Source organism: Bombina bombina, chromosome 2 (genome assembly GCF_027579735.1).
Source record: "Bombina bombina isolate aBomBom1 chromosome 2, aBomBom1.pri, whole genome shotgun sequence".
NCBI classification, from domain to species: Eukaryota; Metazoa; Chordata; class Amphibia; order Anura; family Bombinatoridae; genus Bombina; species Bombina bombina.
Genome location: NC_069500.1, coordinates 315,149,582 through 315,169,490, shown reverse-complemented (window position 1 = coordinate 315,169,490; position 19,909 = coordinate 315,149,582). Strand labels below are relative to the sequence as shown.

Genomic DNA, 19,909 nt, shown 5'->3' with positions numbered 1-19,909 from the left:
CAATCCCTACGCAGTCAGCCTCAGAGAATCTAGATTTTGATGAATGAAGGGACCCTGTATCAGCAGATCTCTGCGACAAGGTAATCTCCACTGAGGAGATAAGAACATCCCCACCAGATCCGCAAACCATGTCCTTCGCTGGCACTAAGGAGCAATCAGAATTATAGATGTTCGCTCCTGCTTGATGCGAGCCACCACATGAGGGAGAAGCGTAATGGAGGAAAAATATATGAGTCTGAACATCCATGGTACTGATAGGGCATCTATCAATTCTGCATGAGGATCCCTCAACCTCGACCCGTACCTGGGTAACTTGGTACCACACGCTGCATATCTCTGCAAACACCTCAGGGTGAAGAGACCATTCCCCTGGGTGAAAGGATTGCCTGAGGAAGTCCGCTTCCCAGTTGTCCACACCCGAATGTGGATCACTGACAGCGTACATTTGTGAGTCTCCGCCCACTCTAGTATCTGAGATACTTCTCTCATCACCAAAGAACTTTTCGTTCCCCCTTGATGGTTGACATAGGCAACCAAGGTTATATTGTCTGATTGGAATCTGATAAACTGGGACGAACCCAGAAGGGGACAAGCCTTCAAGGCATTGAAGATTACCTGGAGTTCCAAAATAATGATCGGAAGGGAGGACTTCTCCTGAGTACACAGACCTTGTGCCTTCTTGGCACCCCAAACGGCTCCCCAGTGTCCGTAGTCACAATCTCCCAGGACGGTTTTAAAAAAGAACGTGCCTTGTGACAGATGATCTGGACAGAGCCACCTGGAGAGCAAGTCTCTTGACAGGCTGTCCAGCATAATCTGTTGAGACAGATCTGAATGGTCACCGTTTCATTGTCTCAGCATGCATAGTTGTAAAAGTCTGAGATGGAATCTGGCAAAAGGAATGATGTCATGCAGGACACCATGAGTCTGATTACCTCCATACACTGAGCCACTGAGGGTCTGGAGGAGGCCTGTAGGGCAAGACATGCAGAAGTTAGCTTGCACGGTCTATGATCTGTGAGGAATATTCACCATTGTACTTGGAGTAAGAGAACTCTTTTCCAAGTTTATCTTCCATCCGTGTGATCGAAGAATACTGAGAAGGGACACGGAATGTTTATCCGCTAGACAAAAAGATGGTGTCTTTACCAATATATCGTCCAGGTAAGGCGCTACTGCAATTCCTTGTGTCCTGGCAATGGATAGAAGAGCCCCCAGAACCTTTGTAAATATCCTTGGAGCAGTAGCTAGGCCAAACGGAAAAGCTATGAACTGGAAGTGCTGATCCAGAAAAACAAACCTCAGGAACTGTAAATGTTCCCTGTGAAGGTATGCATCCTTCAGGTCTATTGTGATCATAAACTGTCCTTCCTGAACCAGAGGCAGGATTGACCGTATTGTTTCCTACTTGAAAGGGGGAACGCTCAGAAACTTGTTTAGGCACTTTAGGTCAAGAATTGGATGGAAAGTTACCTCCTTCTTTGGAACCACGAAAAGGTTTGAATAAAACCCCAAACCTCTTTCTGCTGTTGGTACCGGGACAATTATTCCTAGAGAGGAGAGATCCCATATGAAACTTAAGAAGGCAGCCCTCTTTTCTGGTATTTTCTGGAGAGTAGGAATCTGCCCCTGGGTGGATGTGACTTGAATCCTATCCTGTATCCTTGAGATACAACCTCCAGGACCCAAGGATCCTATGCATACTGGAACTGTTTGGACTTATTCCAGGAGTGAGCCGGCTTCCAAGCACTCTTGGGCTGCTCGGACTTGGAAGAGGACTGCTGTCGTTGCGACTTGTCAGCACAAAAACGAAAATTAGACAGTTGCCGACCCTTAGGCCTATTCTTCTTATCCTGCAGTAGGAAGGCACCTTTCCCTCCAGTAACCGCAGAGATAATGGAGTCCAGCCCTGGACCAAATAAAATTTTCCTCTTGAAGAGAAGAGAAAGGAGTCTGGATTTAGAAGTCATATCCACAGACCAAGACTTCAACCAGAGAGCCCAGCGGGCTAGAACCGCAAAGCCAGCAGCCTTTGCCCTTTTTGCAAATAATCTGCATATTCGCTTCACAGATGAAGGAGTTAGCAATTCTCTCCTTAATATCCTCGAGGGGAGTCTCCACCTCAATGAGCTCTGACAGTGTGCCCTACCAGTAGGTAGCTGCTCCAGCAATCGCAGCCACCTGTTGAAATAAAAACCCTGTATGTTAAAACATCTTCCTCAGAAACGTTTCCATTTTTTTATCCATAGGCTATCTTAAGGAAGAACTATTCTCCAGAGGGCTACTAGTATGCTTAGCCAGCATGGAGATAGCGCCATCCACCTTCGGGATGGAGCCCCACAAATCTAATTGAGAGTCAGGGACCAGGAATAATTTTTTAAAAGTAGACGAGGGGGAAAAAAGAAGTTCCTACTCTTTCCCATTTGTTATTAATAATGTTCGCCATCTTAACTGGCACAGGAAAAGTCAGAGGGACCTTCTTATCTTTGTAAACCCTGTCTAATTTAGGAATCTTAACCTCCTTTAATAAAAAACGCAGATGCTCAATTTTAAATCTAAAGTAGGGTTCCTCCACTGAAGGAGGTTTAGTAACCAAAGTCACTGACTCAGAAAGTTCACCCTCTGAAGCTACAGAGGTTAACTCATCCTCAGATAGCTGGGATATAGTGGCTAAATATGACAAGTATTTAGATGACTCTATGTCAGGAGAACTATGGTTAAACTTTATCTTGCCTTTGTTAGAGCGAGGTAAGGCACTCACGGCCGCAGACACTGCCGATTGTAACTGTGCGGTAAAGTCCGCTGGAAAAAAGCCCCCTCCAGATGGAGGATTAGGTGAGCCGTGGGGAATGGCATGTGGAGCGGGTAATGTAGAAAGGGTAGTAATTTCTCTGGACCTAGATTCCTGAGAAGTAGATGGCTCAGAAGGGCTAATAGCACTATGTATATTAGCAGGCTTGTCTCCCTTCTAAGACTTTAGAACAGTGTTTAGGTGAATGGAACAAAATTGAGCAGGAGGCCAAACCACATCCTCCTCACAATATAAACAGGAATTATTAATCAGTACAGAAGGAGTGGAACCTTCTAATGTAGTATCAGAATCCTCCATACCTTTGTATAAACCCACAGAAGGACAATCAAAAAGAAACCCTTTTATTTAAAAAAATGGCACCTTAATACTCCCAAAGGCTGGGGCACTCATCACCTCCTAGACCCAGACAGCTATCAGTGAAAACGCTCTCCTCAGGAGTGATGTCTGCAGCAGGATCTTAGGAAATTAAAGAGACTGCACCCGGTCACGTGGTACGTAAGACAGGACTTCCCTGCTATGAAAAGAGGCGCCAAGCTATTATGAGCTGCGCAACACTTCAAAAACGAAAGTGAAACCTGTTTGTTCCAAGTAAAAAAAACACAGTCTATGAGCCTAAAGTGTGACAGTCTTGCAGCAGCGCTTCTAACATGGACTTGAGTGTGTAGAAGCAAGCAGTGATACTCGTCAACACTGATTGCTCAGAAGCTGTTAGCGACAGTTTGGATGGGTTCACAGAAAAACTTTCCATGCATCTCCGTACTTTAACTTTCATCAATACTATCACTGAGAGTTTGACATGATTACTTAAAACTTCAGTCCTTTCTCGAAGGGGACATACCCATTACCGGACTATCCAAATCTCCTGACACTTCTCTGCGACCTCCTATAGTGACAAAAGGCAAAGAATAACTGGGGGATAGGGGAAATAGGAAGGTTGTCTTTGTCTCCTCCTGGAGGCCAGGTGTTGCATTTCCCAACAGTAAGGAATGAAGTCGTGGACTCTCCCTGCCTTATGGAAGGAAACATTTGAGCAGTTTTATTGCTGGAACCCAATTGCAAACTACCTGTCCACTCATAGGGCTAGATTACAAGTAGAGCTTGAAAGTGATATTTGCACTCCACTTAGTAATACCAGCGCACGCAAATGTGCGCTAGTATTACCAGTTAGGTGCAATGCGAATGTGACTTCTCATTCGCATTGCATGGAAGCTTTGCGCTCACGAGAGCGCCCTATCATAGGCTCCAATGGGCATGAGAACCTAGCATGAGAACCTAGTGCAGCAAAGGGGGTAAGTCATTCATCAATGGGCAGCAAAATTAAATATTTATGTATATGAATGTATACATGTATATTTATGTTTTTATATGTGTATAGACACATATTAACACATAAATATATATGTATATACATATATATATTTATAGAGAACACACAGTTCCCCATAGACCGCAATGTAAAGGCACTTTTCAGTACCATTTTTTTTTCTAACACCTCACACTTGCCACTTTTAACCTCTAAAAACTGCTTTGTGGAGTTGTTTTTTATTTTTAAAAAAATTATACTTTTTTTATTTATATATATATATATATAAAAACTACACTAGAGTTACATTTTGTGCTAATTGGGGGACATTTAGAAAATTAACCAGAGATCTGATCTCTGGTTAATTTTCTGAGTGCTAATTGCTACCGTGAACTCACTGTATAAATAACCAGCCACTTGTAATGGCTAGTTAGTTATCGCGCACAACAAACTAGAGCTCCACTTGTAATCTAGCCCATAGTCGAGAGTGCCAGGCCCGCTGAGTTAACCCACACCTCACATGAATGTGTGAATAACCTTTATATCTAACAAACATCCACATTCTGAATTCTGAAACCCAAAATGTGCAGTGGAACTATTATGGGGCCATATAACCTTAGAAAACAAAATAAATAACCCCCAGATTTCTTTCATAGTTTAAATGGATATGAAACTCAAAAATGTTTAAAAAAAAGATTCCAATTTACTTCTATTATCAAATTTGCATAATACACATGGTATTCTCTGTTTAAGAGATACCTATGTAGGTATCTGGATAACTACATAACAGCATCTAGTGTTCTTGCAAATGGATAACATTCTTCAAAAACTGCTGTCATACAGTGCTCCAGACAAATGCATGCTATTGAGCTTTTTCAACAAAAGATACCAAGAGAATGAAGAAAATGTGCTAATAGAAGTAAATTAATAAGTTGTTTAACATTGCATACTCTATATGAATCATGAAAGAAACATTTAGGGTTTCATCTTCCTTTAAGATACTCTTTGGGGTTGGCACTCTACAAATACCTGATAATAATAATAATAAAATAATAATCTAGTAGGGGAGCATGTTTTCTATTCATATTCATCTTACTTTATATTGCTTTTTGGATGCTAGTATTGGTTCATGTTCAACTTATCAGGGGCTGTCACATTTGCTGGCAAAAATATTAAACCTTGTTAATGAGCATAATTAATTCTGTAGCCCACAGAAACATCCCATAGCAACCAAAGCTGTTACTGCTGGAATACAATCATTATTTCTGAATGGATTATTATTATTATTATCGGTTATTTGTAGAGCGCCAACAGATTACGCAGCGCATTCCCTCAGACTTTGTTCAATTATTGACTATAATAGATGTTCTGTTTCTTAGTTTATTTAATATTATCAACACTAACCTTACTTTAAAAATTCTTAGGTATGCTAGTTTTAAAAGTCAGCGTGGAGAATATTGAGTATAGTAAGAAGCTCTGTTTTGGTTTTATAATTAAATTAAATGTGAAGGAATAATACATTTATCTGACATGAAATTTATGTAGAAAATTAAATCCAGTGACAAAATTTGTAAACCATTTAGAAGTCTCACATTTACTGGATAGTGTTAGAAAAAAAATCTGTAAGTCTTATAGCAAGTTTTATTCTAGTTAGTATTTGTTCCAATAAGTTCAGTAAGAAACTTTTAAGAACATAATTTACAATAAAGAATGTGACAGTTAAAATTTTGCATTTAAACAGACATTTGGCTACAAAATGGTCAAATATTATTTATACTACAAAATTGTCAAATACTATTTATTTTAAATATAAACATGGTATTTTAATATTTTATTTATTAGTTATATATACACATATATTTGAATCGTTTCTAAATAATAAATTTGAAATCTTATTAACTTTTTTTAATTAATTATTTATCTTTTAAAAATTCTGTTATAATAAATATATTGGGAGATATTTGTATTATATTCTAAAATAAAATATGTAAACACATAAACAAAATTGTTTGAAAAATAATTATATAATTAGGCAATGTGATCTTACAGCAATGTAACTGGTTTATTGATAGGAATGTTTGCAAAACACAAATGTAACCAGTTTTAAAATATATTTACATAACTAAATAATATATAATCTCATACACTTGCAACTAATATAGTTCATGTTATGCCTGAAAATAAAATATTAAAATTTCTTGAGAACTGTAATATTGTTTAAAATTTGTTATTTATATGATAAGATAAAATACACTTACTGGAATGCCAAAGAAACGTATAGTCGTCTCTGTAAAAGGGAAATGTAACCATTTTTTAATATAAACTTATAAAGTTTTAAATAATATATAAGGCCCAACTCTGCACAATGTTGCAGTTGTTTAGTCAGTCTATCTTTATTGCATAAAAGAAAAATCCTTCTAACCAATTTCATGCTTTACAATGGTGTAAGTTATTGTAAACAGACAATTCACAAGGGATTGGGTCATAAATGTATCATATTTGTATTGAATGAACAAATGCCACTGATAATTCAGAAATGTCTGAAGACATACTGTGGATACATACTACACATTATTTTGTTGTGCCTGCTACTGCTTTTAAATACAAAAATGTATATTTTAAACACAATAAAATAATATTCTTGTTGAGTTTAATATTTTATGTTTAGTTTAATTTTGTCTTCGTAAAATTCATATAAATGTGATTAGAATATTATCCGGCTAAGCAAATGAAACCTCTGTATTTACAAAAAGAGCACTGTGGCCATTTTCATATATTATAGATATTTTAAAATGCTGGTCTAGAGTCACAATACATAACAACCAATGAAATGGGGTAATTGCAGATGAGTTCTAAGCAAAATCTGCATATTTGCCATTTCAGTTTGACCCCACTGACAACTACTATGAGCTATGTTCAGTAGTCCCCAAAATGTAACACAGGTGAAAAAATATACTGTAAAATTTGAATTTTTAGAATTGATTCAAGACAAAACTTTATTTACAAAGAGCTTATTTTTTCCAACTCTATATTACATATTCAATAATATAATTTCATTGTATCTGTGAGTTGGGTTACTAATCTTATGCTTCCAAATTTTTTTATTTGAATATGATATGATATCAAGTGCTAGTGCTTTTATATATAATAACAGGTGTTAGCGCTTCAAAACATTAATTAAAATTATATTTCTCATTATGATTAAACAGGTATCCCCTTCAAAAGTACCTATTGATGGTTATAAATATTATGTTGAACGCTAGATAACTTTAATTATATGTTTGTCTCTTAGTGATGCCTAAAATAACTGTACAGCTTACTGCACATAACAGTCAAATTCATTTTCCAGCACTAATTGGATCTCATAAAACCAGCTAACTAATATGTATAAATCAAAGAAAACAAGAACAATTGACATTTTCATCTTGTCCACATTACTTTGATCTGAGAAACAAAAAAACACATCTGAAACACATTAACCAATCGGGTTGCTGCACAGCTGATTTGAACATCTTATCCTGTTCAACAGCTGTACAACAGACGCCTCTTAATTTATGAGAGAGTTGTAGTTGGAAATAAAGAAATATAGCAACATAGACAAAAAGATTAAGCAAACTACAGAATAAAAAACATAATTAGTATGACCTTTTGTCTCACAGAAGCTTTCACTGATGTTCCCAGCAAAATCAATATATTAAAAATGCATAAGATGTTTTTTTTGCATAATATCCCAGCAGTCAATGAGTTTAGCAAGTTGATTATATTATATACAACATGAAAAGTCTAAGGCAGAACAGTCAAGTCACATTATATATAACTATGACCTACTATTTGAAGTTTCTTCTCTTGAAAACACAATAGGGTTAGGCATTTTTCACCATGAAAGTTCAAAAATCAAACTTGTCAACCAGAAGTACAATTACCATACAATAAAGATATTGTTCATCTCTATTATGTAACAATATTTATATAGGTGACATTAACTATCATTGCCTATCTTTATATGTATATTAGTATTTCAAGAGGTAAAAATGGTACCATCCTAGACATAAGTGGTTAACAGGCTTATGCTGGTCAAAGGGTAGATCCAAGTGGCCTGGACCACAATTATTGCAATGTAAGAAAGTGGGAGAGAACTCCTGAATCAGAAATATCCATCAATTTGTGGGAATAAATACTTTTCATTCAAAAACATTAAGCATTAGATATGTGCATTCGGTTCCTTTGCAAGGATCTGAATGTGGAAGTAGGCGGCTTCTTGCTCCGTTCGGCTCTTTTTGGAAACAGATTTATTCTTTTGAAAAATCACCACACTAAGAACTGTGGAAATCCAGATGTTAATGTAGTGATCTTTCACAAGAATAAATCTTTGTCCGAAAAGAGCCATACTGCAAGAGCAGCCGCCTACTTCCATATTCGGCTCCTCACGAAGGATTCAAATGTACAAGTCTATTAAGCAGTAACCATCTAAGTTGCCCTGATTTACTCTTTCATTGACAGTGCATATTTTACTTTACGCACATCCTTGTAAAGCCCCACAAAAATATGAAATACGGAAAAAAAACTTGAAAAAATGAAGAAATGGTCAGTTTCTTATATTTTTACATCTACACAAAATGTAAAGGTAACAATGTTTTTTTCTTTTTACAATGTAAATTAATTCAAAGGATGTAACTTCTAAAGGGCAGGAATGCTATAGGAAAGAAGGCCATAACATATTTTTTTTGTTTACACAGGAAACACATTGAAGAAGTTATCATCTATGTATGGATACCCAATAACCTTAAACTTTCTGCATCATTTTGTGTATTTTAGGAAGTTTCCAGCAAATTTATTACACCTTACAAATCAATATAATTCTGGCTTTTATTTTATTATTAAAAGCTTCCAGTCAGAACCATGTACTGTAAATTACTCATGATTTACTGTTTTCAAGTTTAAATAAATTAACTGTATCCTTTGTTTAGACCACTTTCTATGTTGTTGAATTTCAATTCATGACTACGTTCCTGGCTAAAGTCTTCAGCCAGACATAATCAAAATTTGAAATTTGATTAAATTTATATCTGAAGCATTAAAATTTGATATTGCTAACACAAGCTAAAAAGATTTTCTGCCATTCCTATGCATTTCATATTAATTGATACCACGTCACAAAACATTGCAATACATTAGTAATTGTTTTTGAAAAACACAGCATAAAAGAGACTATCCCATTTCACACAGGAACTTTTTGTTCTTCAAAAAAAATCAAATTTACGCATTTTTAACTGCCATAAAAAATCAAATGTATTTTTTTCTACTTCTGATCAACCTCAATTAAAATTCTAGGCAACTATACTAAAGACATGGCTTCTAATTAAACATAATTTTATAGCATTCATTATGAAGACTTTTTGGTAGTTCTCTATATTTTAGATCAAATGTTTTCAGATATTTATTTGTTCATTTAATAATTTTTATTACTTATTGATTAGGTTGCATTAATTACATAACACAATATAAAATTTAATTTACTTTTTAACAGGGTTTCTGAGCTGTTGGGTGTCATTTTGTTTCTGCGTTCATATTACAACTTAAACTGATCAAGTAACAACATATGAGCCTGTGCTCCCATCTTCGTCTGTCTTTCAATAAATTTGACTGCACAGCGCACTCCATACTCATTTTATGGCTGCCTTTTACTAGACAGCTAAAATGAGAGACAGGGTAAAATATAAACAAAGGGATATTCACAGACATACAACTTGGGAGCAAAGTGCATACAGAAAGAATAATTAGAAATGCAGAAATAACAGAAATGAGACAATAATAGGGCAGAAGAGAAATGTAGAAAAAGCAGGCATTGATTTAAAAAAAGTGGTTATGAGCAACATCATGTTTCAGAAACATGCAACTTTAAAAGATGTAAGTAGGAAATACATTATTACAAGGTATATCTGTTGTGCTCCAATAACATATCAGCCAAGTCTTAACATTTTTAAAACAAATTAACATCCTTTTTACTGCAATTAGTTTTCAATAGCCAAACTCTGCTTATCATTTGCCTTATTTAAAGGAGCCAATTGGGGCTTTAGTATGCAGTCACCGGGTTAGCCACAGTATATCCTAGTTTATTATAAAGTTACTATAGGATCATCACACTTCTTTTGTTTATTTGTTTATTTAGTATTTGTTTGCTTTTGTATTTAGTGTTTAATAGACATGTGCATTCTTTTACAGATGAATGTACATTCATATCAAAAAACGGATATTCGTTTTCGCAAATGAAAACGAATATCCTAATTAGTGCACCAACGAAATTGAAAGGAAACCAAAATATACTGAAGAAATTCATAAGTATTTATTTGTTTCCTATAAATAGTTTTTTAAGGCTTTACACTTACATTAACGCGAAATGGAGAGACCTGGCGGCACTAAAAGGAGGCTTAACGCACTGTTCCCAGGACCCGCACTAACTTTAGTCCAGGTCCTGGGAGCCAAACTGTTAAGCCTCCTGTTAGAGCAGTCAGGGCTCTAGCAAGAAGAAGATCGGGTTAGGGCGCTCCCCAGAGCGCATTAAGGTAAGTATGTAGCTACAGGTAAACTTTTCACCAGTAGCTTCAAAACATTAACCTTCATTTCAATGTAAATTAATGTAAATTTGATTTTAGTTTCGTTTAAAAAAAAAAAATGGATTATGCAGGGAACAAATATTCAAGGAAACGAAAGTCCTCGAATATTCAATACAAAAATGTTGAACGAAACAAAAAAAATCCCCTGCACATCCCTAGTCTGTAATGTTCCTTTAACTATTTCTCTTTCTTTTATACCTAACTGTGCTTAACCCCTTAATGACCGGACCATTTTTCAATTTTCTTACCTTAATGACAATGGCTATTTTTACATTTCTGCAGTGTTTGCGTTTAGCTGTAATTTTCCTCTTACTCGTTTACTGTACCCACACATATTATATACCGTTTTTCTCGTCATTAAATGGACTTTCTAAAGATACCATTATTTTCATCATATCTTATAATTTACTAAAAAAAAATGATAAAATATGAGGAAAAAATGGAAAAAAACACACTTTTTCTAACTTTGACCCCCAAAATCTGTTACACATCTACAATCACCAAAAAACACCCATGCTAAATAGTTTATAAATTTTGTCCTGAGTTTAGAAATACCCAATGTTTACACGTTCTTTGCTTTTTTTGCAATTTATGGGGCAATAAATACAAGTAGCACTTTGCTATTTCCAAACCACTTTTTTTCAAAATGGGCGCTAGTTACTTTGGAACCCTGATATCTGTCAGGAATACCTGAATATCCCTTGACATGTATATATTTTGTTTTAGAAGACATCCCAAAGTATTGATCTAGGCCCATTTTGGTATATTTCATGCCACCATTTCACCGCCAAATGCGATAAAAAAAAAAAAAAGTTCACTTTTTCACAAATTTTGTCAGAAGGCCGCTAAATGCTGCTGCGCACCACACGTGAATTATGCCCAGCAGTGAAGGGGTTAAATTAGGTAGCTTGTAGGGAGCTTGCAGGGTTAATTTTAGAGATCAGCCTCCCACCTGACACATCCCACCCCCTGATCCCTCCCAAACAGCTCTCTTCCATCCCCCACCCCACAATTGTTACCGCCATCTTAAAGGGACAGTATACTGTAAAATAGTTTTACCCTTAATGTTTTACAATTGCTTTTTTTACCAACTGCAGAGTAAAAAATGTATGAAAATTAGCCTTTTAATGCTTATTTGTGTATATTAAAGCTCTGATTTTTTTGTTTTGAAGCCACAACCTAATAAAATGGGTTGAGCTTGTAGGTTTAATCAGATCTCATTACTGTATCACATTGTGCATATATACCTGCTTCTTTATCTTATATCTGTCCTTAAAACAATCACCAGTACTTTGAGAGAACAATGGAAAATCAACATTGTATTACCTTATCTCTGCTATATCCAACTGGGAGTGTAATTTCTTCAGCTGGCTGTGTTTACAAAGCTTATCTATAGTTGGTACGCGCGGCCACAAACTTTCAGAATAGGTGGGGATACCACATGCTAAATCAACTATTTCAAATGCCAATATAAGGGTAAAGGAGCTACTTGTAAACAATTTAATACACTCCAGCAGGTAAAGTGGATCATTGGGAACAAATTAAAGGGGAGAAATTTTTTGAGTAAACTGTCCCTTTAAGTACTGGCAGAAAGTCTGCCAGTACTAAATAAAAGAGTTTTTTTTTTTTTTTAAATAAAAATTATAAAATATTTTAGTTGTGATGGACCCCTGCCTTAGCACCAACCTCCCTGATCCCCCCCTCCAGCTCTCTAACCCTCTCCCCTACCTAATTACTGCCATCTTGGGTACTGGCAGCTGTCTGCCAGTACCCAGTTTGGCCCCACAAACCAAACTATTTAAATTTTATTTATAACTTTTATTTGTATATTTAATTATTTCTGTAGTGTAGCAGCCCCCCCACAATACCCCCACCCCTCCCCCTCCCAGATCCTTTTATATGTAAAAAAAAAAAAAAAAATTTAACTTTTTTTTTAACTTTTTTTTTAACTTTTTTTTCCCCCTTCTTTCATTGGTGTCAGTGTGGCTAATGCGCGCACGTGCACGCGCGTCCACGTGCACACGCACCAACGTGCACACGCGCACCCGTGCACGTGCGCGTGCATTGTGCACGCACGCGCGCATCGTGCACGCGGGCACACACGCTCCCTCCTCCCACCGGACAAAGGCACCATCGGCACCATCACTACCAGTGCAGAGAGGGCCACAGAGTGGCTCTCTCTGCATCGGAGGCTTGTAAAGGGGTATTGCAGGATGCCTCCATATCGAGGCATCACTGCAATACCCTCAGAGCTGCTGGAAGTGATTGTGATCACTTCCAGCACTCTGTTAGACAACTGACGTACCAGGTACGTCCATTGTCATTAACTGCTTGTTAATGCATGACGTACCTGGTACGTCAGTTGTCATTAAGGGGTTAAAGATCAACTAAAGTCAAAATTAAAGTTTTATTATTCAGATAAAGCATCGAATTTAAAACAACTTGCCAATATACTTACATTATCAAAACATGCATTTTGTGATTGGCTAATGGCTGTCACATGATACAGGGGAGGGAAATTGGATTAACTTTGAAATTTGACTGAACATATTCTACTCCTCATTACAAATTCAAAGTTAATGCTATTACATTGTCTTTTAATTGTGTATTTTTCAGTCATTCAATTGTACTGTATTTAGTGGTCCTTTAACATAGTTTACTCTTTGGTGTTACTACATCACACTTCTTTTGTTAAGTTCCTAATTGACAAGCACATACTTTATTCTGGTGTTTATGTTGATTGAGTTATTATTTACTATTGATATTATTCTTTTGATTTTGAATAGTATGTTTCTATACTATCACTGCTCTTTCCTTTTTTATAACACCCAATTTTATTTAATTTTTTTTTAAACTGTTTTGTATTTTAGCTTTTCCTAATACATTATTCATATATTTATTTAATGTATGGCTCTGAAGTTTTCTTCTAATCTCTCATCAGTTTATATTCTGCAGTATATAAAAATAATTATAACATTTTGCCTATTTCAAGAAATGACGACAAAATGAATAATGCACTTTTTTTTCAAATAAATTATTAATAGGATTGTGTTTAAGGTATATACACTCTCAAAAGCAAATACTTGCAGGTTTTTTTTATCCAATCTCGATGTATAACAAAATACAATTAATGACAGTATAAACAAATCACCTTTAATTTTAAAAAAGAGCAACTATTTAGATTTTTAGCCTTGTTTGTTGGTACACGTTATTTTTAATTTAGCATTTTGTGTTGTGACCTTTTTGGTACATTTTTATATCTATTTCCTAAGAATAATAATTCTGCTCACTAAACAAAAAAACCCGGTGTAGCAAAGAATAAAATATTCAAATAATAAAAATAGTAATCAAGATTTTAACAGCTAGAACAATGTAATAAATAAGTCCTAAGAAAATGCTGCAATAGAACAAAACACAGTTTTTTTCAATAAAAAACTGCTTACTTTTCCTATGTTCGCTAGCTGCAAATCAGACTTAAAAGATCTGTCTTTTTGATGCACTGGGGATATTGCTAGCTCAACTTCAAACACATAATTAATGGCATTGTAATATAAAATAATACAGAAGAAAATCTGATGGAACATTATTTTAAGGAAATATAAAAGTAAGCAAGAAATATGATAATGTATAGACTATGTGGTAAGCTTAAAATATAATGAATTTATATAGAGATGTAAGATTCCACTTTACAGAAACTTGTTCTCGCCCATAGGGGAAGATTTATCAAGCTCCGTATGGAGCCTGATGCCCCTGTTTCTGTGCGAGCCTTCAGAAGTTATGAAGCAGCAGTCTAAAGACCGCTGCTCCATAACTTGTAAGCCTGCTCTGAGGCCGTGGACAAAAATCAATTGAAACCTCCTGCTAGCAGCCGATTGGCTGCGAATCTGCAGGGGGCGGCAATGATAAATGCTGACAGCGTATGCTGTCGGCATTTATCGATGTGCAGCAGACATGATACGCTACATTGTATCATGTACGCTCGCGCTATGATAAATCTACCACATAGGGGCCGATTTAAAGGGATAGTAAACCCCAATATTTTCTTTTATGATTCTGATAGAACATACAATTTTAAACAACTTTCCAATTTACTTCTATTATCAAATTTGCTTCATTCTCTTGTTATCCATTGTTGAAGGGACAGCATTGCACTACTGGCAGATAGCTGAACACATCTAGTTATCCAATCACAAGAGACAAATGTGTGCAGGCACCAATTAGCAGCAGCTACCACTAGTGCATGATATGTGCATATTCATTTTTAACAAGGGATACTAAGAGAACGAAGCACATTTGAAAATAGAAGTGAATTTAAAAGTATCTTAAAATGACATGCTCTATGTGACTCATGCAAGTTTATTTTTTACTTTCCTATCCCTTTAACATTGTGCGAGCGGACATTTATCATTGCACCAGCAGTTCTTATCATTGCACCAGCAGTTCAATGCCGCCCCCTGCAGATTCACGGCCAATCAGCTGCCAGCAGGGGGTGTCAATCAACTCAATCGTGTTGGTTCGGGTTGATTTTCGTTGATGTCTGTCCGCCGCCTCAGAGCAGGCGGACAGGTTATGGAGCAGTGGTCTTTAGACCACTGCTTCATAACTGGTGTTTCTGGCGAGCCTTAGGGCTCGCCAGAAAAACTTTGGGGCATCAGCTCCATATGGAGCTTGATAAATATGCCCCATAGTGTATAGATTCAGTGTAAAGATTCAGGTTTACAGTTAATCAAATTGTTACAAAAAGAGCAATACAAATATGTTTCTGACATGTTTAAAATATTTTTGTGTGAAAATGTATCTGAGTCCTGGAACTCTTGGTGATTGGCTGATAGGGAAAACCCCCTACCAAAAATGGTTTATTCAGCAAAGGAACTTTTTTTTTCTTTTTTTTTTTTAATTAAAAAAAATGTTTTAAAAATTGTTATACAAATGTTTAAAACAAACAAATTGTACCTTTTGCAGCTGTTTTTCAGGTCTGTGTAAAAGTTTAACCACTGCTGCCCGGACTGCTACTTAAAATAAAGGATTTTACCACACCCTGATTGACAAGAGACATAATCCAATCATAGTGCACCTACTTAAATATTCATAGGGAAAGCACAATGTATGGTGCTCCATGTTGTGACAGTTTAAAAGGTTAATCCAGCCAGCACCTTTTACATTACACCATTTACATGGTTTCTCCATGTCCTCTAGTGGCTGATATCTGTAACCCCGTTGCTGGCTTATGCAGCACTGTGCATTGGTTTTATGTGCACTTTCTTGCTGATTAATTAAAAAACATGTTTAAACATTGCTGGCAAGTATTTTAAAATAATTTTCAAAAATAAGCAAAAATACTTAAATAGCCATGCTGCCTGGAGCAGTCAACTCCACCCCCCCTTATCAGTGTTTAGACACAGGCATTGTATTTCAACTGAGTTCACAGCTTCTAGGCATGCTCCAGCAGATAATCCCTGTTCACTTTTGCATTTTACCAAAAGAACAATAAACATACATACAGTCATAGAAGGAAATGTGTGGGGGGAGTTAGAGCTTTACAATTCAGAAACTTAAAAGAAAAGGTTAATGGTGAGGCACTGTAGTACAAATTTGCAGGTAAAGTAATGAAACTACATATTATTATATTTTGTCTCTATCCTAACTTGTTTTATGTCTCTTTAAGCACACTCATGCAATGCTGTTGATGACATCAGCAGGTCCAAAAGCATGTGCATAGCTCTAAAAGTACCTGTGATTGCATAAAGTGGCCAAGGAGGGGTCAAGGAAAAGGTTAAAACTTTAAAAAAATATCACTAAAAAAAGATTTGCGATATTTTTTAAGTAAGCACACATGATGTATTATATTTTCTACAACGTGATTTCACTTTTGAGATACATTTAATGGTCCTTTCACTAAGAAATACATTTCTGTGGTCCCAAAATGAATGTTATTATAAAACGTGTTTAAATTGTGTGAGCATTTACTATATGCTTTTCTTTAGAATCATTTTTTGGTTCCCAGGCAACTCCTTTATGTGACACTTACCACAAATTAAGTTTTACAAAAGATCAATTTCTCAACAACTTGAAATGTAGAAAAAGGCGGCTTACTTTTCACAATTGAAGGACCAACACAGTTATATGTATTGTGTTCATGAAGTCCCAATAATATAGAAATACAGCCACATATTACAAATCACTGCCAGAATATACTTTTTTTCCCCCAATTTCAATATACTACATAATTTATATGGCTTCAAAGTCAATATTGATGTTCTTCAAAAAAAGGTTATTATGGAATTAATGTATATTCTTTATTAGATATAAATGAGAATAAATTAAAACTGAATATTATACTTCACCACTCAATTATTTCACATAACAGCACATAAGCATTTCCTTGCTCAGGCTAATCATAAAGTCACTCGTGTCCAAGTAGGAAAATCTTTTAAGCCTGGACTTTTGGGTACTTGGGGACAGAGATTAAGAAGACACACAGCTGTAAGAGATAGCAAAGTGACTCTGCACTGTACATATAGATATACAGTTGCCTGAATTAATCTGTTGAGTCATTATACCATTTATTCTTACCTCATATGACCAAACACATTGGGTTCCACCAAATCGACGGACACATCTACCCACTTCCACATCTTCATGAGTTGTGTACATTTCGCGCAGACATTCACCAATGTGTGGAACCATTCTTCTTAATACCTCTCTGCTAAAGATCATTCCTGGACCTCCCATACAGAAGTTTTCTCCTGGTTCCAATCCTAGTTTTCCAAGTTCTTCAATATTTCCCAGTCCAGTTTGCCCCAGGTATAGTGGTTTACTGCTGTTCAGGGACCTAAGAAATTCTTCTAGTTTTTCACCTGTAGATGACAAATAATAACAGTTTATAAACTGGTCTCTCATGTGGCACAATTATTAAACATGCTTTCACTTTATTTCCAGTAAGGGTTAAAATTCATTTCAACCTCTGTCAAATGTGCTTTAAAGGGGCATGGAAGTCACAACTAATCTTTTACAATTCAGATACAGCATACAGTTTTTAAAAATATTTCAATTTGCTTCTATTATCAAAAGTATGTATTGCTTTTGGTATTCTTTGTTGAAATTGAGGACAGTTTAAGAGCATGTAATATAAGTATACCATTGTTACAAACATTGTTATAAACACTGTTGTAATATAGTGTCCAAGAAAAGGCAACTTACCTAGTCTATCCCTGTATATTCTCATTGAATACAAGGTTCACCAAAAGATACTAAAATAAAGGGGAACATTTGATAATAGAAGTATTCCTTCATGAAGGATTTATTTTGACTTCCATGTAGCTTTACAGGCTCATCAGCATACACTTACATAGGAAATGGTGAGGCTAAATACATTACTGGGACTTTTGATGAATACATTGTTCACTTTTAATAGAATATTATATTGACATTAAACACTAGCTAGATTGAATGATGCATTCAAAGAAAAGGTTAATCTGAGAATAACATGTAGATGTATTTTTAAAGTTTCATTAGCTGTTTAAATAGTGACAAAACAAGTGTAAAGTTTTAGTGTCTATAAAACAATGGGCACTACCATGTTGTAACTTAGGTTACCTTCTCTGCTCTGGCCAATTAGAGACAGTTATAAGTAGATCACTAGAGTGTGCAGCCAATGGCTTTGTGGAATATAACAGTGTTCTGCATTTCCATTTCTAACAGGAACTGAAAAGCTCACAGTTTCAGAATGGAATTATAGGAAAAGGGGACAAAAAATAATGAAAGTATATTGGGGAGATTTTTTATATATATGATTTATCTTTTTATATTACCATCTCAAAGTGTTTAATGTCCTTTTAATATTTTTATACCATAAGTAGCAATTTTAGGAATAGGCACTCATAAAACCACTGCTTCCTAACCTTTACACCATTAAATTCACTAAAGACTTATAAGACCAGGGCTGACTGACAACCAATCATAAGAGAGCAGGGGGCAGGATTTCACAGTAGAGCTCTTGAGCAATCTTAGATACCACCTTGCAAATCTGCATTGCTGTTGGCGACTACAGGCGTACAGGCTCCCTCTCTGGGAAGATGTCTGCCCATACCATCATAAATATATCTTATAGTATATATATATATATATATATATATATATATATATATATATATATATATATATATATATATATATATATAAACCACTGCATTGCAAAAGATCTGCAAGCAAAAATAAATAAACCTTTTAAAAGCTTTTAAAATTGTCATTGCAGTCCAGAGATATGTCCCTTGAAAAAAACATTTAATCTACTGTGCTATCACCATTAGTAGTGTGCCAGACATGTGCATGCTACCTATCTAGATACCTCTTCAACAAAGAATAATTAATTGATTTATTAATTCTTAACTATTAATAATACATTAATAATGCTTTACTTCGGGTTTTAAACAGCACTACATTTCACAGTGTTATTTTGGATTGTGTTCAGGCACAACACTTAAAGGGACAGTAAATGTTGTTTAGAATGTTGCATAATTACTATTGCATAACGATGTGCAGAATTAGGTAACATAATCAGGTTTGCCTTTCCCTGTAAAAAAATATATTTTAAAACATAGAGGCCTAGATTACGAGTTGTGCGTTAGCCTTAAAAAGCATCGTTAAGAGGTCTTAACGCTGCTTTTTAACGCCCGCTGGTATTACGAGTCTTGAAGGTATAGGTGTACCGCTCACTTTTTTGGCCAGACTCGGAAATACCATAAATCCACTTACGTCAATTGTGTATCCTATATTTTCAATGGGACTTGCATAGCGCCGGTATTACAAGTCTGACCAAATGTGAGCGGTAAACCCTCTCCTGTCAAGACTGATACCGCATTTAAAAGTCAGTAGTTAAGAGTTTTACACTACAACGCCGTAGCATAAAACTCTTAACTAAAGTGCTAAAAAGTACACTAACACCCATAAACTAGCTATTAACCCCTAAACCGAGGTCCTCCCACATTGCAAACACTAAAATAAATATTTTAACCCCTAATCTGCCGAACTGGACATCACCGCAACTATAATAAATATATTAACCCCTAAACCGCCGCACTCCCACATCACAAACACTATTTAAATATTATTAACCCCTAATCTGCCGGCCCTAACATCACTGCCACCTACCTACATGTATTAACCCCTAATCTGCCACCC

The 19,909-nt window shown here is 35.7% G+C and overlaps 1 protein-coding gene across 1 annotated transcript in view; it reads right to left on the bottom strand.

Annotated features, from left to right (window-relative positions):
- The window catches only part of CHSY3 (chondroitin sulfate synthase 3), a 542,146-nt gene that overhangs the window by 429,022 nt on the left and 93,215 nt on the right, over nucleotides 1-19,909 (bottom strand). The window contains 1 exon segment of the mRNA XM_053701649.1: nucleotides 17,303-17,586. Coding sequence (XP_053557624.1) covers nucleotides 17,303-17,586 — 284 coding nt within the window.